The 26,372-nt window shown below is 42.5% G+C and overlaps 1 protein-coding gene across 1 annotated transcript; it reads left to right on the forward strand.

Annotated features, from left to right (window-relative positions):
* Positions 1-604: 604 nt before the first annotated feature.
* VhaSFD (V-type proton ATPase subunit VhaSFD) lies at positions 605-26,358 on the forward strand. The gene is made up of 13 exons (XM_084595121.1): positions 605-936; positions 1,448-1,529; positions 2,163-2,352; positions 2,802-2,915; positions 4,402-4,506; positions 6,149-6,246; positions 9,038-9,145; positions 9,738-9,822; positions 12,581-12,759; positions 15,217-15,342; positions 16,276-16,377; positions 19,462-19,575; positions 25,815-26,358. Exons 1-13 carry the CDS (start codon positions 873-875, stop codon positions 25,885-25,887), a joined length of 1,440 nt encoding a protein of 479 aa, XP_084451247.1. The 5' UTR covers positions 605-872; the 3' UTR covers positions 25,888-26,358.
* The last annotated feature ends 14 nt before the right edge of the window (positions 26,359-26,372 follow it).

The following is a 26,372-nucleotide window of genomic DNA, read 5'->3' on the forward strand; positions in this document are numbered from 1 at the left end:
ATGTGAGTGAAAATGTCTTCATCGGCTTAGGGACGCACTTGTAACGCGTCCCTAGCGACACATCCACGTTCGAACTTTCAACTTTTCCTAGCTGTCGGCCCCCTTTCCTCTTCCCCCCTTTGGTGCTGCAGTCCGGATTCACTTTCAGTGGCATATTTGACCCTCAAAACACGTATATTTGTGGACATTGCACATAGAGGCTCGCGCAGTCGGATTGCGAGATGAGAGCGGCCAGCTTATGCCTTCATTACGAATCTTGCTTCTTGGTGCCGCGTCGTCGCACATCTACTGAGGCATATCTGGACACTTATCTGTGCAAACACAACCACACTTTTTTTATACACTGAGTTTCCGTTTTTTGCGGGTGGTACGCAGTCGCGCTTGAGGTGTCGGTTGCATTGGGCTTCGGACGCACAGGACGCATTTGAATTTAGCGCCTAAACTCTACCGATCACAGCCAGTGTTGTTTTAACAGATGATGCCGGCTAAAAGCAACCAATACTACTATGTTTCTAAAATAATTTGGGTTATACATTTGAGGTTGGTCTTGTGAGGAAAGCCTTTCTTTACTCCCGACTCGAAGCCAGCGCTACCGCGGCGCCAAAGTGACCGTCAGCTGACTGATGCTTACGGGAGCCGGAGCATCGTCAGTGCCGTGCTTATTGTCGTTTGTTTCGTGCGGGCACGGGTCTGAAAATTTTGTCAATAGTTTCACCCTAACCATCGTACACTGCGTCGGTCACAAGCTGCGAACAAGACCCAGGCAGTTGCAGTGCCCACCTAGGATTTGATTTGTGCTGAAGTGTTGGGTGTGCCGCACCGCTCCCGCCTCACGTGACGTCTGCTGCCGTTTCCAATACCCGCAGTAAAAAATGTCTCTGAGTGCGGATATAGGTTCCGTTTTTACGGAATTGCCTGATGATTTCGAAAAAGGAGGTTCGTGACTTCACTCTGAACCTTTCTTTATTAATTCATCCTCCTGTATTCGTTAATTTTATTTCGGCGACGGCATGGCAGGGCATATAGTCAGTTATGTGATGTCGGATGAACAACCCTGCAGAAAGCGCGATTCTCGCTGTATACGCTTGCGATCTACCTTTATCATTTGAAGTACAATTGTGTAACAAACTAAATATATATTGTCCACATGCTTCTTGTACTTTCTTCCGTGCATTTTAATTCAAGCACGGTACTCACAAGCTTGAGCGATTCAGAAACCTCTTATCAACTGGAACCGTTTTGGTTATGGAAATACCGTCAAATGCGTGTTTTGTATAGCCGCGGCAGAGTTGCGTGAATAGGTAGGGGCGTAACTGTCACGTAGCAGTAGTGTTCTGTGTAACATTGTCTAAGCTTAATTGTTGGACGTAGACACTAATTGCGTACCTCACTTTCCTTTTCGCATCGGAAACGTTAGCTTCACGAGGCGCCTCTTTTGTGTTTTCAGGTGTGGTGGCTGCAACCAGTGTTCTTCATCAGAGAGCAAACGAAATACGACAGCAAAGAGTGAATTGGCAATCCTACCTGCAGTGAGTAAAAAATGTCCTTCTTTGCAACACTGCCTGCGTGTTACTTGGAAGTGCAGTTTAATGTAGTGAATCACCCTTGATAGCAGTGTTTGAGACATCGCGAAACGTTCACGCACTGTAAACTGCTTAGCCTCTCTACAAATCTTTAAAACATTGAAGATTCGTGGCAAAAGACGAACACATTGTAAGGTTATTGCCATTATGATATCAATATGTAGCGGCATCAACCTCTCGAATTAGGCTCATAAATGAGAATGTAACTTTTCACAGCAATACAATTTTATATTTCAGACCATGTACCCCTGATTTCACATACGCTGCTATGTAGGTTACCACGTAGCTTTCCAAGTGGCACTGCTTGTGATTTGTGGAAGCAAGGCCACTGTTTTTTTTTCTACACAACTGCACATATCCAGGTGCGATCCGCTGTTGCATGACTACTGCTAGCTAGTGAATCACCAGTGAGGAGGTTATTCATGGGGGACACTATTATTCACTAGGGTTTTTGATACTGGCAAGAATTGTCTTGGTTATTACAAGGCCAGTTAGCCAGAGCTCTTGAACTGTTCACTGAGGGAGGCCTAGAATTTCTTAATTGTAACCATAGACCGCATTCTCATTCACGCTGTGCAGGAGCCAGATGATCACCCAGGAGGACTACAACTTTATTGTGGCCCTGGACCAGGCAACACCAGAGAGCCGAGCCAACCTGCTCAAGCAGCAGCGGCTTCAGTCGGCCAAAACCTTCTTCAACATGCTGGGACACATCTCGCGTGACCAAACAATCCAGTACATTCTCATCCTGATTGATGAGATGCTCCAGGTATCATATGCTGTAATCTACCACTGATTTTGTTGCACATTTTTTATCTTTTTCTGGCTGTAATGGGAGCGTAGCTTTTCTCAGAAAAGTATTGTGCAGTGACGAATTCATTAAATATATATATATATATATATATATTCTGGCCTGCTTGTTGGGTACATTTTAGTTTCAATAATTAATAGTAGATTTCAGGCAACAGGAGTAATTTTTACCTCCTGCAGGTTTTACATTTGCAATCTTTTATCTTTAATACTTTATAACAGATATTGTGTAAAACAGCAAGTAGTGCCCTGTCTGTAGTTTTTCTGTAACGTCTCTTTTTGACCATAAAAATTTCTCTGGGTTGCTGAGATGGCATTTTCAGCTTATGATTATGAAAACGGAGCTACAAATAAGTGTACATTTTCTGAAAATCGACATAAATATGGCAACATGCACGCACTTTGCAGGAAGACAAGTCACGTGTGGAGATCTTCAAGGAATATGCCCGCAAGAAAAAAGAGCCAGTTTGGACCCAGTTTCTGACCTTGCTGAACCGCCCAGACGGCTTTATCATTAACATGGTATGGGGCATGCATGTCAGAATAGTTTCCCATGGCATTTTGTTATTTTGGGCAGCACTTGTTTCAATTACATTTTTTCAATGATAGTTTCATGATGGTAATGGCCACAGTTGCAAAATTGTTTTTTGGCTTGAAAGTGAGAAAATGAGCTAAGGTTGATAATCGGGACTTTCTTATGGGTCGTGAGCTAGACCCTATGCAAAATGCCTTAATTGAGCTTTCCTGCCTAGCACGAACATCTTTACAGTAGTGGTGCGTCTCGTGCAAACAGAATTCTGGTACAGCACTGAGCCCTTTGTATTCATGTTGCCTATGCTATGCACGTACCTGGCGAACAGCAAAGTGGCACAACTGTGTTTTGCCCATCCTTCACAACTGCAGTGCACGGCAGGTGAATGACACTTGCAGAGCAGTCTTTTAACAGAGCTGCGCTCAGTCCCTCAATTGACAGTGACACAAAAGCTGAGACAAGCAAGAAAGATAAGCGGCATTGTTTCAGCTGGAGATGTTTCCTCCATTGCTGCACCCTATTTCTGCCCCCAAAACAGGCTTTTCACTGTGTAGAGAAGCTTATTTCTAGACTTTTGTCAGAGGTCCGTAGTCGGGTACAATTTAAGAAGGAAGTGCAACATTGCCCCTCAGTGAAGGCCCTCCAGCCAGTGGCATCAATCAACTTTCCTGGCATTGTGGGTAATCCATTTATTCCATGGCCAGTTCCATCACACCTGCAAGCCTTCTACTATAGCACGCGAGAGGGTTAACCACGAATTCATGACAGTCAAAACCAATTGGCTTGAAGGCATCGTTTGAGGGACAGCTCCCGAAATTCTCCGATTTTAACTTCAATTTTAACTTCATGTTTTGTCGCTATGCCCAAAAGCAAACCCTAATCATAACGTCTTTCAGGATATTTTTCCCTCCACATGGTGAAAAAAAATAATCGCAGATAGTTTTATACAGTCTTGTTTCATATCAAGGCTTGTTTTCTTCAAAGCCTACTGTTCATCAAGTATCGTAGGTAGGTCCTTGCACAGCTACATATTTGTGGATGGCAGGCTTGAAGTAGGGCTAGCTCGCACCATGAAATGTATAGTTTTTTTTGTTTGTTTGTTTTTGTGCTGCATGTGGTTTTTTTAAAGGAAAAAGAAATTACGGGTGCACTCGTAATGTGAAGCGGTTCAAAAATTTGAATTTCGACAACCAAGAAGTGCTTTTCTAATGTGAATGTTTTCATTATGAGAATCAGTGTGCAATTTCTTTTTTACTTTGTACGGTCGCTCGTCATCACTTTGCATTGGACATCATGTAGTTCATGTGGTCAGGTCGTACAACTGTAACTGTGCCTCAGAGGCTTGCTTATACACGTTTGAATTTGCATTACGGTGAACATAATCTTCCATTTTGGTGCTCCTGGAGCTGTGATGCTGGATATCTCGATTTGTCCGGTGTTCTCATTTTTTTTGTCCCCATTGTCTTCGGTGGCCAGACAAGTCGCATCATTGCCAAGATCGCCTGTTGGAGCCGAGAGCTGATGGAGGGCTCAGACCTGCAGCATTACCTCACTTGGCTCAAAGACCAGCTGCGTATGCCAGTAAGTAATGCAGCACGTTCACAGGCATAGTCCTCTTTTCAGAAGGCTAAGAGAACCTACCGAAGTGGCCACTTATTGCGGTTTTCTTTCAATCTGCTGGATATCTCATCAATGCAAAGCTGTGGACAGTGAGTGCAAGGGTACTTGCCTGATACTACCAGAATAATTTGTGTATTCGCGATGCCTGCAGCAACGGCGAATCAAAACAAGCTGCTGTCCTAGCAGTGGCACCGGTGGTGCCATTTCGTTTCATTCTAAACTCTGAAAGATTGATTGTGCTACGCAAACAGAAATCTTCAAAATTCACTAAAGGTTTGTCCAAACCAAGGTTCTGGTGATTATTAGTGATGCAGTAGTTAAGAAATTGTCGTCAAACCTTCTGCAAAGCAATGAAACAGTGCCACCTCCAACCCCCCTTTTCCAAGTCTCCGCGAGGTGGTGTTACAGTTTTGTCACTGGGGAGCGGCTTGTTTTGCTTTGCTGTTGCCACAAACGTTGCGAATAGTATCTAACTACTTCTGATTGAATCAGGAAAGTACACCAAACAAATGTAGAGTAGAACCCTGCGATAGTAAACTCAGATATAGTAAAGTGAAACTGAAGTCCTAGTTTGTCTTCTATGGATGGATATACATTTTCTCTCAGTCATAATAGAGGCATTCTTGATATAAACAAGTATAGTAAAGTGCATCTAGGTATGGCCAAATACTTCCCACGAAATGACATCGCCCGGCGGCACATGCGCCCCTAGGATCGCAATTTAAATTTCTTCTTTTTTTTAAAGTAACACCGGATATATATATATATATATATATATATATATATATATATATATATATATATTGTTTTTAATGGCTTTATCACTAGTCTCACCAGCTCTGAGAAGTCAACTTCACATATGCCATGGAGCCATGAGGTAGTGCATGTTGTGTGCAGGAAAACAAATGGCTATGAACATAGAAAGAAGGCCGTACGGTCCGCCCAGAAAGTAAAAAAGGAAGATTGCAACAAGAAATAGGGAAGGCAAGGAACAGCCATCATTCGCAGCACCGTGCAACATGAAGCACAAGGCAGCAAAGCGGAGGCACGGAGTGTGCGGTTTTGCTCCACTTGACTGTCACGCACATTTCACATCAATCGCTTCCTAAATGACAGAAATGGGAAGACAATGTCGTGTTCATGCAAGGCTTTGGTTTTCACACGAAATCAAACTCTGTTTTATTCTAGCCACGTTGCATTCATACTAAACAGGTACTTTTAGGATGTGAACAAATATATCACGACTGAAAAAAAAAAAAAAGAAAATTATACAAAGAGATGATACAAGAGGGATGGAATGTACTTTAGAGTGTTTTTTTCTTCTTTTCTTGAAGCGACAAGACATGTTTAGTGATTTGCCATTTAATTATTAGACAGCATCTTCAGGGCCATGTCGTCACCAGCAACGGATATGGTAAAGGTTTTTCCTGGTCCGAGTGACTTTACGGGGTTTAAAACAATGCTGCTGACCAAATGCCACTTGTGTGCAAAATTTTTGCGTGAAGAAGTTTAACTGAGAGAAGCAATCTGCAGGGTGCATAAAATTACAGAACATGCTGTATAATATTTCTGTGTGCTATAACACTGCTTAATTGTTTTACAGAACAACGACTACATCCAGTCAGTGGCAAGGTGCCTGCAGATGATGTTGAGGATCAATGAATATAGGCTGGCCTTTGTTGCCATTGACGGCATATCGACGTGAGTATGGGGCCCATCAGCATATGTCTGCATGCCTGTTTCTTTGTGCAGACTGTAAGAAAGCTTCTTTAAAGCACATGCTACTGTGACAAGAATGTTTTATACATTGAGCAACTCCCACTTGATAGAGCAAAACCTAACGTTGACATTTCAAGACAGTGGTATCTGACTCTGGAGCTAAAGTAAGTGTCATAAAACCATCTAAGCTGTTGTGCATACAGCAGTACTCTTTCGCATGCCATCTTGGAATTTCTCAATGTCCTTGTCTGGACTACTTGAAACATAGTGCCAACACAGATTGCAGCAGATTTAATTTTACAGCAGCATGTAACTGTACTAGATGTTTACTCGGAAAAGCCTAGCAGTGTATACATATTTTCATCGTGCTCTGACCTTCCTTTTTTTTTGTGCAAGTTGTGCATCTGCTTTTCCTAAGAGGGGCTTTAAAATGTTAGGTTTGACATCCTCATGTACTGTTATCACACGAAATGCGAACAAAATAGTCAGAACAGCAGCAGCAAAACGAATAGATTTTTGTCAAGGGAGGCTAAGAGTAGTGCCTTTGAGTTTGTTTTTGTGTTTGAGTTACTGCCTCATAATATTTGACACTGATAGTATGTGCCTCGTCCAGTGGGCTTTGTCTTTGAAAGCACTATTTCTGGTAATTCATACTCTGGTGCATTTTTGTAAGGGTATCCTTTTGCCACAAGGAGGTCTTTGTAGGCAGAGCTGGCTGAGCTCTTGTATTTAAAAGGCATGCCTTGGGTGTAGTCACTCTTAAAAAAGCTTCTGAGTTTTACTCCGTAACTCGGGTTTTGCAGTTAGTAGCCAGGCAAAGACTGCTGAACTTGATGCTGTCAGCAAAGAATGTATGTACATAGGGAAACTCCTCTCTTGCACTGGCCGGCTCTTCTCTGAAAAACTAAGTGCTGTTCAATTTTGCACAGAGATGTGTAGGGAGAAGGTGGCATTCGCTCACCATGTGTTGTTCACTAGCACTTCTTTGTTGTGTGCTGCATAGCATGGCACTGTTTTTCTTTCATAGTATTTTCTGAGTGCGCGTAATAATGACATTTACTATATGTTGAGGAGAAGGCATTGAAAAATGGGAAGGGCAATTTTGAGTGAAGGTGCTACACATGAATGAGCTAGTAGGTTAAAGGTTGTCAGATGGCATTTTACTTAGGATGCAACACAAATGTGCAAGCCGTGGCTGTAATTTAGCTGCTCATGTGTGCAAAATAGATTTTTGCTCGGTTAGTGTGACGGATTATTCAGTGCATTCAGGTATAAGCAGAATGTTAAAGCAACATTTGCAAAAAAAGACACATAAAGTGCAAAGTTTTTTGCTGGGATAGTTGGTCTTCAGTCATAATTTATGCAGTGCGGACATGACGCGGACAAAAGTAAACAGCCCCATATGTGTGTTCTAGTTTGCTGTTGTATTTTTGTTTGCTCTCTATAGAACATCATGCCGCACTTTTCTCTTTGTGAATGTCTGTCGTACTGCGCTGAAGTCCTAGAACCAAAATAAACTTGCCAGGAGCTTGTCCTGCGTAACTATGCAGGAGAACCTCGTTGATGTGCTCCCGGTTTATACGATTTCCCATTTCATAAGTTCAAAATCATGGTTAGTAAAAAGTCTTCCTTAGGGTTACACTATTTTTCTCCCTGTTGATATGTTCCCGGGTAACACGATTTCCTGGTCGCTATGTTTGTAATTTCAACAAATTGAGGCCACATATTAAGTTTTCAATCAACCAACCATGTGTTGACAATCGCTCGCGATATGAAAAATTGGTCTACAGCGCTCACCCGCCACAGTTGCTTTTCTGCAGCGCCTAGGTGCAAAGGAGTAAAGCATCAAAGAAAACTTATGAACCAGCATACCGAGGCAACCATTCCTGTTTAAATATGACTTCGTGAGGAGAAACGCAGTGGCTTCTTTGCAGTGCCTTAGGGGCATATGGATGAACCATTCTACTGCAGTGTCTCTCATAGCCTGAGTCGCTTTGGGACGTTAAACCCCACAAACCAAAACCAAAACAAACCAAACAATTTGATAACTACAACTATTCACTTGCATACGAGCGGCCGGGCCTGGGGGATGCAGCTTGAGCAAAATAAGCAGCTACAGTAAGCCATCACAATGGCTTCTCCACATGTTACTGGTGTAAGGAGGTGAAGCATCCGGAAGCAACCAAGGAAGCACTCTCGGCTCCTCATTGCCTTCTACAAACTTCATTCATTATTAAATCTCTTCCCTGCTTAGGACGACGCAAGTACGGACTGAATTTTATGAGAGCTAAAGAAGGAGCTTTTCACACTTCATGCCTACAAATGCTAATCTATACATTTTGTAGCGAAAGCCTGAATTTTAAGGGCTTTTGTAGCTCATTGAAGAGGTAAATTTTTCAAAATCAAGCAGTTCGGGTAATACATTTTTCTGGATAATACATTTTTTGCCCACATTTTTTGAAACACGTATCAATGATGTTTTACTGTATTCAGTGTATGTTCTTATTTTTTTTTTGTGATCATCACAAAATATTTAAGCTCAAACTTTTTCAAAGCCGAGTTTAGTAGGCTCTTTGGTGCAGCTATTTGCATCATGCAATTGCTTCCCATCAAACTTTTGGGCTATGGCTTTCCCACGGCAATTGTCATGCATTCTGGGCCATGAAGTACTGTGCCAGTCTCAAAGTTGCAGTCTGTGCTGCACTGCTTGTTCGATACCACTGGGTACAAGGATTAACCTATCTGTTGTCAAACTTCACTTTCTCGTTTTCAGCATCATCACAGTGTTGGCAGGTCGGGTGAACTTCCAGATCCAGTACCAGCTTACCTTCTGCCTCTGGGTTCTTACCTTCAACGTGGACTTGGCTAAACGGATGAGCAAGTATGTCACTACACCTTTCATTAACTTGGCAGATGGAGAATATTTTTTTACCTGCATGCATGGGTGCATTTATGGAGAATGCTTGTGGAGTCTGGTTGGGGCTGGAGAGGTGACATATATTAGACACCAATTTTCTAAATAATTTTTTTTTTTTTTTTCTGAGAAAGAGGACTGAATGCAGTACTTTAGCAAAAAACTTCTTGCTGGAAGGAAGGGGTTTGGTCGCACATCCAGCTTATATTTACCTATGACTACCAGATTTCATTGCACTTTCTAGTCATCCCATCAAGCCAGGAGGAAAGAGAGCTTAGGCAAACATATCAATGCAAATGTAAGTCTTGCAGTTAAATATTCACAATGAAAACAATGAGCTTCTTGAATAGCATGTACATGTATTACACTACTATACACATGGTTTGTCTTAGAAATGGGGGATGCACCTTAGAAGGTGTGCACTAGATGGTATTCAGTGCGAGTGAGGTATAAAGACGGAGCATTTTCTCACTTTGCAAATTGTGTTATATATGTATCCAGGTCTGACTGTATAGCGTAGAAGCTGGCTGCATGCACTGATTGCTGTCTGCACTTACAGGTACAATGTCATTCCCATCCTTGCTGACATTCTGAGTGAGTCTGGAAAAGAGAAGGTGGCAAGAATCATCCTGGCCACATTCAGGGTGTGTTCACCATTCATCTCATCTGAATGTTGTGCCCACTGGGCGCACTATAACTCGCATGAAATGGACGTTGACTCTTTGATGCGGGGAATTTCATTTTGGGTTAACTTTTTTAGAATGATTATCATTGCGACAATTGAGTACTTTTTTGGGTACAGGTTTTGCATGTCTCTCGCATGTGCTCCTTGAGCAGAACTCTTATGTGAAATTTGAAGGTCAGCCAATTAAGGATGAGTCATTTTTATTTTCTGTGTTTCAGCACGCTGCATGTACTTTGAATGAGGTCATCACCTTTGCCCACACAGTTACTTTGAAAGTAATGCCAGAAATTGCCTAAGAAAAATTTAAAAAAGAAAAAGCACTTGCATTTGTAGGTCGCATTAATGTTTGCGTGCCCTACACTTTAGTTTAATACGATTTTCGATTTCTTTCTTGAAGAATTCTTAGCTTCTTTTTCTTATCTCTTTTATTTACTTGAAATTCGCTGCTGAGGGATCATTATTTTTTGTGGACATCCCAGACTGGTCTCAAATTCTTGTATATCACTTTCTTAAACATATAGGGGTGTGCAAATAGTACTTTTTCTAAATTGAATCGAATATTATAGCGTAGTTGCGCTACCAAATTGAATATGAATACTGTAGCTCAGAAACTGAAGTAAATATGAATCAAATAATGATGCAGCCGAATTGAATTTTAATTGAACATTTTTTCTAGTATTTGATAGCTATGCAGATGTTCTTACAAAATGAGCAATCATGCAAAACACTGAAACACTGAGGTACGATGCTTATTTATAGAGATAAAGCTATAGTTTTAAAGAATGTAATACTAATCCCCACTAAGAGGTCTCAACACAAAGCCGGCACATCAGATCTATCACTGTGTCACCGTCATTGTGAGTGTCTGAAAGTGACCTTTTGCTATTGATGCAAAAGAGGGCATAAAATGGAGACCTGACTATGACCTTGACCTTTGACATCTGGCATCAAGGCAGAGTTCGCTGAACTTTTCAGCTTTACCTTGTTGTCTAGTCTTTTCTTGCATGCGCTAAAGTGAGTCAAAATCACATCACATGCTTCTTTGCTCTTTGCTATATTCCCATTCATCCTCGTACCATGTTGCCGTGCTTAGAGCCCTTTATCCCATGAGTACTGATCCTGGTACAACAGTACATGGTCTAAGTTTTCGAACTGTTTTGATAAAGCTATTGAAGGAAAATATGGCGGCCCTTATCCGAACCTCGTGCCAGATTTTGAAAAAGTATTCACAAAATTTAAAAGCATGTTCGATTATTTCGAATAAATTTGGGCGCACAGTACTCAATTTGTTAAAATGGTTGAACATGAGGATATTCGATTCACTATTGGAATTTTTTTAGTATTTACACACCGCTATGTATTAGCTTGCTGTGTACACAATGGCGTATGAAACAAACTTGCAGCTTTTTCTCAGTGTGCTGCATCCAGCAGTGATCTTTTTTTTCTTACGAGTTTTGCATTCTTCATGTAACAAATAAAGCAGCTTTTTATAGCGAACGCAGTAGATAATTTATTGTAAAACCATAAGAGGGGTAGCACGTCATCTGCCACTTTTGTACATACGAATTGTGCCACTAGTTGTAACGTTTTTGTTTGTTTGTTTGCAATTTCAAGTGTAATGCGCACAAATTGCTTTCATGAATTTTGACGGTTTACTTAATAGGAATGACATTTCGATGCTGCTGTTTCCATCAATTATGACAGGGTGTGCAAAATTTTGTTCATCCCTGCAAGGAATTCATCACTGGTATTTTTGCACTAGAAATCTAGCATTGCTTTTCTTAAAGCCTTAACATAAGGAGAAAAATATTTCTTTTTGATGGAAACGAGGAATGGTGCCTGACAGGGTTAAGTACCTAGACGTCCAATGTCCCGGCTTTCAAGCTTGCCTTACAAGCTTAGCCGCATGGAACAGCATACTACTTTTACAATTTCTTGCAGTGGTTTTCATCAGCTACATAGAATGCTGGATGAGCACTATTTCTTTTTAAATCTTGTTGATCTGTGATGCAAAACGTTAAACTTTTATGCCATATCAGTATGCTAAATCACGAACAAATGGTGGAGCAGTGTCTCTTTTTTGCGTAGCATAGACTACTGTGGATCCAGGGTAGAACACGAGAATGGAGATCGCTACACAGTATGAAAGAGCACTGAACAAGGACCTACGGGGAGCCTCGGTTCACAAGCTGAGCCAACATTTCGACAAGGAGACGCAGGCGAAGACAAGTCCCCTTGTTGAAACGTTGGCCGGCTTGAGGCTCCCCCTCAACCCTTGTTCAGCACTCTTTCATAGACTACTGTGGCCATTTTATGCACAGTGTTAACTTATTAATAATGCGAAACAGTCATACGATCATAGAGCCATGGAAAATTTGCTTGAGCCTCGCTGGTTGCCATAGCAACAGTGGCGCATAAGCTAAGCCTAACCTATAGACATGGGTGATAGGGCACAGAGTCACATCTAGATGTGTAACATGTGGTTAAGCACAGTCAAATGACTGTGCTTTTTTTTTGTTAGCGATGCTTTGGACTTGCTTGACTAAGTTTGTTCTTGCAGCAGTAGGCTTTCAAAATGGACTTCATCTTTGCCAATGTTTTCTCACTCACCACCACTTACCACTCAGCATTTCATTGGTTGCTCTAGCCGTTGTGGTTGAATAACGCCTGACGATAAGCATTCATATTTCTTCCTACTGGTTTTTGTAACTTTGCAGAACCTGATTGAGAAGCCCGAGGAGAATGAGATCCGGAGGGACAATGCCATTGCCATGGTGCAGTGCAAGGTGTCGAAGCAGCTTGAGATCTGGCAGGGCAAGAAATCCCCAGATCCTGATTTTGTGGAAGACATTGAGTATCTTGAGGAGAAGCTCAACAGCAGTGTCCAGGACATGAGGTAACAATTAAGTTCACAGCAGCCGCGCATCATCATCTACAGACATTTCGGGCTCCACTGTAAGGGCAGCTCAAAGCAGCAGTGACCTCTAGCAGGGGTTAACTTGTGAGAGCTTGTCAGAAGACGTTCATTATAATGAAAAAAAAAAAAGAAAAAGTATAGAGGTGAAAACAGCTGCGAAACATTGTGCCGTAAGGCTTGCTTTAGTGTTGCATTATTGAGCGCGACACCGTTAAATCAAGCTCCAAAGGGGGCTGAGATTTCGTTCAAGTGGGCCATAGTTTGCACCAATGAGAACCATTTAGTGTGGAAAGGGCAGCTGTCCCATTTTGTTGTCACAATTTAACTTGACCACAGATTTGTAACTAGTAAGTAACTGTGGTTTTTTTCTTCCACTAACTGACATTGAGAAGTTGGGCTTTGTGGGACTGCACGGTTGCAAATAATGGTTAGTTTTCTCTCTCTCTGAAGAATGAGGATAGGTGAAAAAAGTACCTACGCAGGGTCTGTGGCTGAAGTGTGCATACTCGACAAAGTGCTTCATGATTTTGGTTATGAAAATATCGACAACAAGTGGTGTTCCATTTCATACCTCTCAAGGATCAGAAATTAGAGTATTGCCTGTTTCAAGGTTCATACCAAGATTTAAGTATCCCTGAGTATTAATGAAAGTGCAAACAGGGGGGGAAGTGTTTGTTGGCAGGCATGTTGACTGTTATCTTGTGCATATTTTTTATTTTTCATCATTAACTGTGGCAGCTCTGTTAGTTAGCCAGGTTTTGTTGGTTAGATGGGGAATGTTAGTAGCAGATCTAGATATGCACCTTTATACATTGCTGTCGTTTTGCACATAAGATAACAGCTGCGCTAGTCTCCATCACATGTGCTTCTTTGATAGCCACCTCACAGTATAGCCCACTTCAATTTATATCACAGTGTGCATAATCCCCTCTGGTGACAACACTTCATGCCATTTAGCAGTTGCATGTCATGACTTAATGGTGCACTTAACATCAGTGCATGGCACCATGCTTGCTAGTTCAGCAATGTGTAAAAATAAGCTTAGCTGTAAAATTTTTGCAAGTAGCACTCTTTTTCCTCTGGCAGCCTTGTTTGAACTTATTTTATATTTTCTATGATTATCAGGAATTTTCAACCATCCAAGCATAGAAGACTCTGGCAAAACCTGAGCATTCATTTAGTGCTCAGAACACCACCATACCACCACAGTAACAACTATTGAATTTCATCGTTTGAGTAACAGTAGCATATTAGCGAATAATATAGGGGTGGCATTGTGATGAATTATGCAATGTTTCTTTGCAACACAATCAATTATGTAAATGTGGAATGTTGGCTTGCCTTCATTTTGAACCTTGATAATATTCCAGGCCCAGTGATAGAAGGTTGGCAATTTCCCGTGTCCAGGATAACTAGAAGTGGGTGTGGAGTGTTTTCATTGCAGCCACAGAATTTTTCTATCTTCGCATTTGCCAGAATATTATTACATTGTTCCTTTCGATTGTGTCACTGAATTTGCTCACCCTGGATACATTCACCAAGAGACGAATAGCTTGAGGTTTCATTCATGCTACTGTACACAGATTAGAATGAAAGAATAGTTGAAACAAACCGGTCCCTTTCAAGACCACTAAAGTCGAATTGTACAGCTCCTCTGTATGGCAAAGTGTGTGTGTGTGTGTGTGTGTGTGTGTGTGTGTGTGTGTGTGTGTGTGTGTGTGTGTGTGTGTGTGTGTGTGTGTGTGTGTGTGTGTGTGTGTGTGTGTGTGTGTGTGTGTGTGTGTGTGTGTTTGTGTGTGTGTGTGTGTGTGTGTGTGTGTGTGTGTGTGTGTGCGCGCGTGCGTGCGTGCGTGCATGTGTGTGTGTGTGCCTCGTTATGTTCAGGCTACCCACATGCTAGTGCCTCCCATAATTCAGGAAAAGGCGGCAGCTCTGAATGTTGCTGAGAAATCATGTTAGTGCACATTAAGGCTGTGAACCCAAGGAGATGTGCCCCAGTGTTGGTTTAATGGTTCGGGTGCTCGACTACTGTTCCCAAAGATGCGAGATCAGATCCCGGCCAAGGCGTCCACTTTTCGATGGAGGCTAAAATCAAGGCGCCCGTATGCTGTGCGATATCAGTGCACATTAAAGAACCCCAGGTGGTAAAAATTTCCGGAGCCCTCCACTAATGAGTCTCATAGCCTATGTCACTTTGGGACGTTAAATCCCACAAACCAAAACAAACCAAGGAGGTGTGCTTGCTTGTTACTTCAATGCATGGTACTGCTTGCATTTTGGTGATTTCAAGGCTCTCGCCCTTAGCTTAAAGTCATATTTATCTTTGTCATACTGCAGTTGGGCCATGCTAAATGCATATAGCATGTGTAAGCTTCTCATTTTGTAGGCACTCTCATTGTTTCTTAAGGTGTCACTGTCCTCACATGCATGCTGCAGTTCCTTTGACGAGTACGCCACGGAGATCAAGTCTGGCCGTCTCGAGTGGGGGCCGGTCCACAGCTCTGAGAAGTTCTGGCGGGAGAACGCTGACAAACTGAATGAGAAGAACTACGAGTTGCTCAAGTGGGTAGAAAAGCGATGGTGATTGCGGTAGTTTTTTGTCTTGTTGAGTACCTAGTTCACTCTTGCCCTTTGCTTCCTAATGGACTCATTGTTACACAATATTGCGATTGCTGCTCGCTAACGTATACCATCTGTACTACTGAAGGCAGATTAGGCTTGGCTTCCTTAAATGCAAAAGTGGGACGCACAAGAAGTCAGTGGCACTCTTGCTGTGACTTAGGAGACAGCAAAAGCTGATAGGCAGCACAAGCTAATGATGCCATGGCTAGAGGTTTTGCAGTCACTTCCCCTATGCTGCTGCATCAATCCAGCCTACAATCTGGACTTTGGGATACCACTTGCTTTCCTCAACAGATGCCATGCATAGTCATTTTAATATTTTGCTGTGTGATCAGGGTACTTGTCAGATTTGAAGCATGCCCTCCTAGGCAATATCAAATCAAAGTCAAGTGAGCAAAATCTTCGCTGTGGAACACGCAGATTAAAAGGGCATTCTGGTAGTGGCAATACTGACATGCTTGCCACAACCCATAAATCAAGAGAAGGTGGCAGATCTGATTGCTGCCGAGAATTTTAATTTTCTTTAATTACTTTGCCCTGAAAAGCTTTTTCTACGAATAATGAAATGGCAAAAATTCTTTTGAATTTCATGTCTCGCTGTTAGAAAAATATAGATAAATCAAATTAGTGTAATTTGCTATGTAATCTTCAGTGGAAAAGACCCCCTCACTACACCCTCTGTTTGAAAAGCTATTGAAAAGGCATTGTTTTTTTTTTTTTTTTTGCAATTTGTGTTGTAGATTGGCAGCCCATTTTCCAATAGAAATGATACTAGGCTTAAACTCTGTAATGAAAATAAACTCTCTATGCTAATGCTTGCCACTTGTGTGACTGAGCATTGATGGAATGCTTCTCTTCTCCCACGATGAACAGGATCTTGGTGCGCCTGTTGGAGACAAGCAGGGACCCCCTTGTCCTCAGTGTTGCCGCCCACGATGTTGGGGAGTATGTCCGCTACTACCCACGAGGAAAACAGTTGAGTGTGGTTATCTTTTGATTCTCGCTTTGGTTCTCTGGCTGCAAGGTAAATCCTTTTTGTGCATGCACACTTTATTCGTAGAGCCCATAATAGTGACTCAGTGTATAAGGCATTTGATGGCTGATCCTAGTCCTGTAGTACTGAATCCCTGCCATGGCAATTGCATCTTGGTCGAAGGAAAAAAAACCATCTGTGTGATGCATAATGTCGGTGCATAACTCAGGGTGGTCTAAATTTATCCAAAGCCTCCTTCAAGGCATTGCCCAGAGTCCTTGCGTCACTCTGGGAGTTAAGACCCCTGTATTATCACAACTTTAATCTTGGCTCTGTAGCTGCTAAGTGAGAGCTTCAGTGATTGTTGGCTCTCAAAGGGAAAAATGTATTTATTAATTTGCCATCAGCTTGATATTGATGAGAGCAGTAGTGAGTTCCTTATAAAATTCTAATGAGCAACCAAAAGCAGCATGTCAGCTATGGTAGCTGGTGTCATGCTCTCCAAATGTCCTGACTTTATTGAGAGTCTCAGTGTCATTGAGTGTCTTTATTGAGTGTCGTGGCTCTCTCATGGTTTGTTGCATCCTATTGCTGCAAACCGTCAACCTTTGCTCTTTTGTTCTTTTGCCTGATCACGGCTTCAGTAGTAATAATGTAGAAAAATATGTTGTCAATGCACAATTTTTCTGGTCTAGTGACCATAGCATCTGCATGTAATCACAACAGCCTGCTAGCACCTGTGATAGCAATAAGCTGTGGGGTTTAACATCAGGCTTGAAGTTTGCTGTGTCCCGTTTATAGAGAGAGTTGTGATACCTGTTCTCTCAAGTTAGTGCGCATAAATCTGCATCGAAAGAAAGGACAAGAAAGCCTTTCATAGCCTGGTGGCAAAGCATGACTTCGCAGCTGAAATTTATGTGACGTCTCATCTATATTTGGTAACGTCAAAATTATTTATCCTAAGAAACGGGTAGCTGTTTGTTACTAACATTCATAGGCATACGCAGGGTTCTGCATTAGGAGAAGTAAAGTTTCCCCACAGCACCCCCCCCCTTCCCCCCCCCCCCCTGCCTCCATCTCCAGGGCCCCTACAGCCAAAACACAGCATAAAGATCAGAAATGGCTATAAAACATTTAGTTTGATGCAATGGAATAGCAATGCACACAAAATATTTTGCGCTTAAGAGATGAAACAAGCATCGCCATGGATGCAGAATTGAAAATTACTCAATGACGCACTCCTCACGACAGTTCCTTGAGTCCCCGTCTTTCCGGAGGAAACAGAGTGACTACCCCGCTCTTCGGGGGTTAGACCCGGAAGGTTGGACAGTCACCTTAGAAGATGGCTGCTAACATTGTCTACTGTGCAATACTGGTCACAGCTACGCCTCCTCCAGCCAGTGTGTTGCCAGGGGTACCAGCTACAATTAAACAAGCTTTTGAGAAAGACTGCGGGCTGTTGAGGATCACTTGGCTTAGTTTGCAGTATTTCTGTTATTCCCGAAAATTCAATAATTAGCAAAGACTAATCAGCTAACTTTTCATATATTGGCTTCATAAACAAAAGGGTTAATTGTGAATGTTTGGGTTGCAGAAAACAGTTAACTGCAATGTTTGCAGTAAGGCATTGCTCGGTGCTTAAAGTTTGACTCCATCGAAGGGATGTCTAGAGTGGTTTGAGCACAAGTGATAAAGGAAGTAAAAAGGGAATTATTTTATACAAAGGGGAGAAATTATTTTTAATGGTGGTTTTTTTTACTCTGTTTATGAAACACAACTACTGTTTTATAATACTCCTGGCATAGAGGACAAAAGTGCCGTTTCTGAACGGTCTCGACAGCAGATGCAATGGGGGCATTGTGAAAGTAATTTGGTTGCACTTGTATAAAAAGCGCCAGATTTAATTACACTTTAAACAAAAAGTAACTGAAATGGGAACAAATAATGAACAATCAAAATGCTCCTTGAGTGAATGAAATAAAAAGAAAAGTTTTACAAGAACAAAAGAGTTGGTCTGCTTGACAGACACCAAGTATAGCGTTATAATTTTTTTTTATTAATGTGTGCAAGCATCAACAATTTAATCATTCGGTGCCTCAACATCGCAAAAACTGGCAAAATCTCCGAGAGTTGGCGTGTGCAGAGTATAGATTAGTGGCAGCCTTGTTGTGGTGCTGCCGAAGTTTTCTTTCTCACAAGGTTTAGAAAGCATATTTATGATTCTAACTAAAAATTGCGGTAAAATTTTCGAACAATTTAGAGAAGAATTATTCCGACTGCCACCTATGGTTGCGTGCATTGGATTCATGCAGTCCCTGCACTCAAATGCAGGGACTGCAGATCCATTGTCAATGCTGTTCGGACGTCTGAGACTCCCCCCCCCCTCCCCATTCCCCCCATACTTTGTGCACTGGCACCACTGACATGATGTAGTTCTCTTGGCAGGCCCTAAAAGATAACTCTTATCGTGCAAAAGCTTCCATGTGACAGTAGTGCTGATTCAGCATCGCATGACTCTTCTCTGAGAACAAATCTCCTTTCTTCTGGAGCACTCTCTCTGATGGGGACTTTTTTGTGCACTGGGCGAGGTAAAGAAATTAAGTGATATCTTGGTACAAATATGGCCACAGGCTTTACATTGATCTACAAATTCTGAATATACTTTTTGTTCCTGAAGGTAATAATTAAGATGTTAGCTAATTAGTCTTTACTAATTAACTTCCTGGAACAAAGTAGACTAGGCCATGTGATTCATTTGCTTTCAATTGGTTTCACTTGGTGGGGCACAGCATTAAAGCTTACCACCTTTAGCTGGGTCACCTGAAAGTAATATATGTTGTTGTTTGGTTACTAAAGGAGCACTGCAGATAAATAAGAAATTATACTTCAAAGAACCAGCCACTAAATTGAGTGAATCCCGGTATAAGCAAATTCTCAAGGATGTATAATGGAAAAGCTATGTGTGACGTAAACAAAAGTTCTCGTGCTTGCGTGGACACACTGATCATCGAAGTAAATGCACACTGTTATTCTTTAGTGGTTATTATTGTAGCAGCAGTGCTTTTTTTTTGTTTGTCTCTCTGTAGTGTTATTGAAAAACTGGGAGGCAAGCATCTGGTGATGCAACTGCTGGGACATGAGGACCCTAATGTGCGGTACGAGGCTCTGCTCTGCGTCCAAAAGATCATGGTGCACAACTGGTAAGAAGACTGGCTACTGTTCGGATTCCTGAGCACTGATTTGCATAATGCCATTCACAAAGCAAAGGCTGGCACCTACTGCACTGTGAAAATTCTCGCAGACATAAGAGTCTGAATGCTTAGGCAAGACAAAATTATGTGTACTGTACAAAAGTTTTGTTAATACAACCCTGTGCGTGATGGTACTACATTGTACACTATGCAATTCATATATGTGCGAGCACCAACCGGTATATATACGCAAAGGACACTGAGCACTTCATTCAATTATTCTTCTCGCCAAAATTTCTTTCTTTGGCCATTTCCAGCTACAGTAGACTTCCGTTAAGACGAACTCGCTTAAGATGAACCCTCGGTTAAGATGAACAGTGCAGGTCGTTTGTTTGGTTCCCCATAGAGTCAATGCAAAAAAAATTCGTTTAAGATGAACACTTTGCAATCGCTAATCGGTAAAGATGAATTTTCACGGCCGGCCGAACCCCACCCGCGCAGCTTACTCGACCGTCTGAGTAGCGCTTCAGTGGAAAGAAAAAAAACAAAAAAAAGCTTTTCAGTGCCACGACCATCCGTGCCGCCGACGCACGCAGACCCAAGCGCGTCGGCGTCGGAAATGCGATTCTACGAAGGCGGAAGAGTGCCGCTGCTCGTCCTCTCCCACCGTTCCCCCGCTCACTCCTTTTGTCCCCGCAGTAGGAGTAGGTTTGCGTTTCGCGTCGCGCCGGCTGTCTTGATACGACCTCGGGCAAGGACGAAACAAAGCGCAGAGAGGAAGAGAGAGAGAAAAAAAAAAGAGCATGCGCGGCCCAGCCAGCAAAACTAGCGAAACGCGGGAAAAAAAACGGTGAAAAGAAAAAGCAGCCAATGACGTTTCCCAATGGTGATCACGTGATAGTGTCGTCATGCCAGTGCTACCGAGCTCCGCGCCTTTGCTGACCGCCAACGACGCCTACTACGCAGTGCACAGATTCATTGATCGTGGTGGGTGTGCGCGTCGTGTCCCGCAATTTTCTACCAGGCTGTACGCTGTCACCTCGTGGTGTGTGCTGTTTGTTTTCGTGCGTGCCGTGTTGCTGCTATGGCTAGTCGGCCAACAACTCGAAAAAAGCCGCTTGAGCTTCGTGAGAAGGCCGAAGTTTTGACCGAAGTTCGCGCCGGCCGGCTTTCAAATACTGAAATAGCGCGCAAGTTCGGCATCGCGAAAAGTACCGTGAGTGGTATCGTGAAGGACGAAGTGCGGATTACCAGTGCTTTGGAAGATGGTGAGTTTGCACCGAAGCGGAAGAGGATGCGCACAGCTATGCACAAAGACCTTGAAGACGTTCTGCTTGCCTGGGTGAAGAGAGCGCGCAGTGAGAATTTGCCAGTGAATGGAGTGCTATAATGATTGATGACCTAGACAGGAAAATTAGAAAGGTAGGCTTGAAAATTAATATGCAGAAGACTAAGGTAATGTTCAACAGCCTCGGAAAGGAACAGAAGTTTACATTAGGTAGCGAAGTACTGGAAGTAGTAGGCGAATATGTCTACTTAGGACAGGTGGTAACCACAGATCCGGACCATGAAAAAGAAATAACAAGAAGAATAAGATTGGGATGGAGCGCATTTGGCAAGCACTCACAGATTATGACTAGCAGCTTACTGGTATCGCTAAAGAGGAAAGTATATAACAGTTGCATCTTACTTGTACTCACCTATGGGGCTGAAACGTGAAGACTAACCAAGAGAGTTCTACTTAAGTTGAGGACAACCCAGAGGGCTATGGAACGAAAAATGGTAGGGGTAACATTAAGAGATAGGAAGCGTGTAGAGTGGGTCAGAGAAACAACTCAGGTCACCGACATTCTAGTGGAAATTAAGAAGAAGAAATGGGCATGGGCAGGACATGTAGTGCGAAGAGAGGATAACTGATGGTCGCTTAGGGTAACAAACTGGATTTCAAGGGAAGGAAAGCGTAGCAGGGGGCGGCAGAAAGTTAGGTGGGCGGATGAGGTTAAGAAGTTCACAAGGGTCAAGTGGATGCGGCTAGCACAGAACCGGGTTAAGTGGAGAAATATGGGAGAGGCCTTCGCCCTGCATTGGGTATAGTCAGGTTGATGATGATGATGATGATGGAGTGCTACTGAAAGATAAGGCGGAAGAAATTGCTCTGCGACTGAATGTCGAGTTTGCGTGCAGCGATGGGTGGCTCGACCGTTTTTGGAAAAAGCATGGACTGGCCTTTTGTTGCGTTGTCGGCGAGGCCGCTGCAGTGGATGAAGCGGTCTGCAGCGGTTGGAGGCAGAACAAGATGAATGAACTTATGGACGAATATGACCTTCAAGACATATACAGTGTGGACGAAACTGCGCTTTTCTACCAGCTACTCCCAAATAAAATGCTCGCATTTGCTGGTGATGACTGCGTGGCGGGCAAACGGAGCAAGCTTCGAGTAACGGTCCTCGTGGGCACAAATATGACTGGGACTGACAAACTAAAGTTGCTGGTGATTGGCAAATCTAAAGCACCACGCTGCTTTAAAAACATAAAAATGCTGGCGGTCACGTACATGGCTAATTCAAAAGCGTGGATGACGCAGGCACTTTTTGAGCAGTGGCTTCAAGAGATGGATCGCCACTTCCAGAGACAGAAGAGAAAAGTTCTCATAGTTGTTGACAACTGTCCTCGACACGGCCACATCGCCGGACTTCATGCCATCTGACTGGAGTTTCTACCAGCGAATACAACGGCGAAGCTGCAGCCTATGGACCAGGGAGTAATAAGTAGCTTGAAGGGGCACTATCGTCGCTCTCTGCTGCAAAGGATGCTGATTTGCATGGAAAGCAGTAAGGAGTACACAGTTAACCTGTTAAGTGCTGTCCACTTACTGACGAGCGCCTGGGAGCAGGTTACTCAAGCCACTATTGCCAACGCCTTCTGCCATGCAGGATTTGTGGCGCTTAGTGACTGCTCAGTGCAGAATGATTGCGATACTACGAATGAGGACCACTCTGCGAACTTGGAGGATAGAAGCATTTTTTCTGCGCTGAGCAGTAAGGGGGCGTTCATTGACATCAGTGCGTATGTCAGCATTGACGAAAGTGTGGAAACGTGTAGGGCTGACACACTGGACGCTCTGATTGAAGAAGTGCTTGACCTACCATCGGAAACTGCTGCTGAAGGTGACAGCTTGAATGTTATGCCTGAATCTGCACTAGTTACCTGTGATGATGCCTGCCTAGACACTTTAGTGCAGTTTTTTTAACAGTGGGCACTGAAGGGTATCTTCAAAAGTTAAGCGAGATGTCTGCTTTTGTAGCAGGCCGTCGATTTTCACGACAGACACAAAAAAAAAATAAGACTGGGTAACAGTCAACAATGCCTGATGCCGTACTACTGCAAAGTGTAGTAGACAATCCTTAGTCCAATAAATGCTTGTATTGCAGTTTATTTTCCTGAAAGGTCGTTTTATTCATTTGTTCTCATATACGAGGTATTTGGACACACTCTGCATGCTCAAACATCATTTTTGGAAGCACTCCTGATTAGACGAACTTCTGATAAGACGAACAATTTTCATGGTCCCTTGGAGTTTGTCTTAAAGGGAGTCTACTGTATTTTAATGTTTCTTGGCAGCAAAAGATGCATTTATCAAAGAGAAATTTTAGTTAAAAATTATGATAGCTTTGGTATTACGAGTAATTTTACGTTACTCGGGAAAATTATGGTACCCGACGACTACGATACTCAACAATGTGAAATTTGACCTTAGCTAGCATTTTATAGCAGCTGCCAGACCTTTGAACCTTTCTGATGCAGCACCGCATTGCCCATGACTGCATCGTTAAATGAACTACAGTGCGCTAAAGTCACCTTCTACAAGCTCCTTATAAAGTGACATACACTCCTATGTTCCCTTTCTTTAAGCTTTTACTATAAGCGTATACAGCTCGTTAGGCCGGAAAGCCATCATCGTAACAAAAACAGAAAAACAGTGTCAGAGGAAATATGCACATGATTTTTTATCAAAACTATGACGCAACTATAGTGTTCTAGAATTCAGAAGTGCCACCACTAGTTCTTCGGAACCTGTAGGCGCAAAACAATAAGTTTTGCTGCTAGAGCTTCCACACGCTTGAATAAATGTATTAAACCAATTAAATGCATGAATAAAAGAACTAGTTCCCTATAAAAGCAACCGTCATCGGGGAAAATGTGTAAAGGCTGCAAGATACATACAGACGATACAGATTGCCAATTAACCGACAAGCAACAGTAAGAAATTTTTTAACATATTGGGTGCTTCATTTCTCGAACGTTAACAGGAGTCCAATGATGAATGCCTAGCGTATTTTGTGATAAAAAATTTTTATTGGATGTGACAGTTAATGTGGGCTATACTGAAGTCCTTCCTCGACGCTCGCGCTGACTGAAAATTCAAGGGGGGGGGGGGGTGTTTTAGGCTAGGCTATAACATAGTTTATTTGCCCCATATATAGAGTATGCGAAGATTGCGGGGAGATGGAAACTATGCCAGGGGTTAGTAAATACTTTATTTGAAAGTAATCTGATACTGATACATATGAACAGGCAGCTGTATAGGAAACGAAAAAGATCAGGGAGAGCTGATAAAAATGCAAAAAACCAGACAGCGTACGACCTAAGAAACCAGCAGGATAAACAATTCGCTATATAGTTCAAGCATATGGTACCAATATATAGAATACTAAAAACAATATGAAAATGTCGAACTACGAGAACATGAATGAATTAAGCTGCCTAAATTTGAAAGCACGCAAGCCAAAGGAGGAGTCATTAAATAGAGCCCTCAAACACAGTTTTTTGCATCTCCTAAGCTTTATCTGCTCTGCTCTTAATTTACTGGATTCACATAAAAACGGAATCGCATAAGGATGCCGAAGTTTACTATGTGAAGCGTCATTTCTTTATCATGGGTAGAAAGAACATCCAAGCTTGGGGCAAAGTCACGTATATGCTATTTGTATTCATTTTCCCTGAACTGGAAAAGAAAGCAAAAACCTGAAAGACTATTCCAGCATGTTTACGAGGCAAGCTCCGCAGACAGATGAAGAAGACCTCATCTCCGAAGTTTGAGATGAATTTAATTCATTTTCTTCTTTCTGTGCCGCATGCGATTTGCTCAAAATGATATATGCAGAACAAGTACTGCATTTTGATTTGCGCATGAACTTTCGAGCCACATATACTGCAATATAAGCTATGAGGCTACTAGAACTGTGCCTAGTGACATACTTATGATCATCTGAAGGAAGTGCATTCAAAGTAGCTTCGACATCCTCGAGCCTTCTCTCATCAACCAAGTGGCCAAACTCATCAACGAGACTTGAAAGAAGATGGGTGGGTTCCTTGCTTGTACAACTAGCGTGATTCCCTCACTGTGCGGAGAGAGTATATCTCGAGAAAGGAAGAGCTCAAATGGGGAAGACACCAGAAAGAGCGGGCAATGAGCAAGAAAAAAAAAAAAAGAAAAAAAAAAGAGGGCTTTCTGAAAGGGGGGTGGGGGAGGTTGAAAGCCCAACGAGACGGACTGGAGCTGCAATTGTGCTCTCTGCAGACGCATATTTTTCTGCTTAAACAATTATGAACAACGTGTCATAGTACGACGGAGAAGCAACGCAATGCAACGGGGTCAACACAGGACAGGAGCCGCAGAAACAGATGCCCCGAATGTTTCCTTTACGACGCGCACGCTTCTGATGCGCTCCTGCGACTGACAGCGCCACCTACACTTTTCATCGCTCCGGCGACCACCTCTCTCGCATTGCAGCGCGCTGAAGACGCACTTCTCAATTCTAGAATACTATGATGCAACCGTTTTTAGCACATCGTTCAGGATGTGCCATACCATTTCGCTTCCCATTAGCATCCATCTTCTGGTCAAGTTAGAGGCTAGTTTGCAGTAGGGATTTTCAAACCAACACATATGCACCTCTGACAAGGGTAGGTGTCCACCAGAAGTGAGCTACTCTGCATTCCTCTCATCAAAAACCAATTTAAACAAACCAAATATAAAAGTATTCGTGCAATTAAGGGCGGTGTTCAAGGTGCTTCACATCTACTCACAAGGCGAAGCTTGAGCATCCTTCTAATCTTTTTACTGCATTTTACCTTTGTGACGAAAATACACTGCAGTGTCCAGTGAACTTCTTGCTTTGTGTTCTGGTGCCTGGCTCTTGCTTTCAAAGTAATGGCTCATTTTCTTCTCTATTTTCTGTTTTTAGGGAGTACCTTGGCAAGCAGCTGGAGAAAGAAACTAGCACTTCAAGACCAACACAAGGCCCAACCAGATCATAACTGTTGCGTGTGCATGTTACCTTGTGAAAAACCTGAGGAGGGGATGTGTAATAATAAAACCTGTGTATTTATTCATCCAAAGACACAGCAAGCCACCTGCATTCCACCTTAAGCTTGATGTCATGCTAGTGTGGTTCTTCTTTAGATTTGATGAACAAGCTGCTCCATGCATGTGGTGCAAGTCACATTCCAAATAAAATGTACTTAGCTTGTGCAAGTTCTTGCCAAGAATAAAATTCTTTATGAACTTGCTCTCTAATATCTTGATACATTGTGTAGAAATGCAACTTTTTTTTTTTTTTTTGCAAAAATGTATTTGAAATTTTCCCTCATTTTGTCGATGGTTTGTTTAAAAAATGTGTAGTAGCAGTGTCAGGTGGTTTGACACTGACGATTTTGTTGAATTATACCGATGCTGCTTAAAAGCCACCATGAAAAACTGTATGTAGCAATAAACATGTTGACTGTGGACCACAGGCTATATC

Source organism: Amblyomma maculatum, chromosome 2 (assembly GCF_055883805.1).
Source record: "Amblyomma maculatum isolate TAMU_Amacu chromosome 2, ASM5588380v1, whole genome shotgun sequence".
NCBI classification, from domain to species: Eukaryota; Metazoa; Arthropoda; class Arachnida; order Ixodida; family Ixodidae; genus Amblyomma; species Amblyomma maculatum.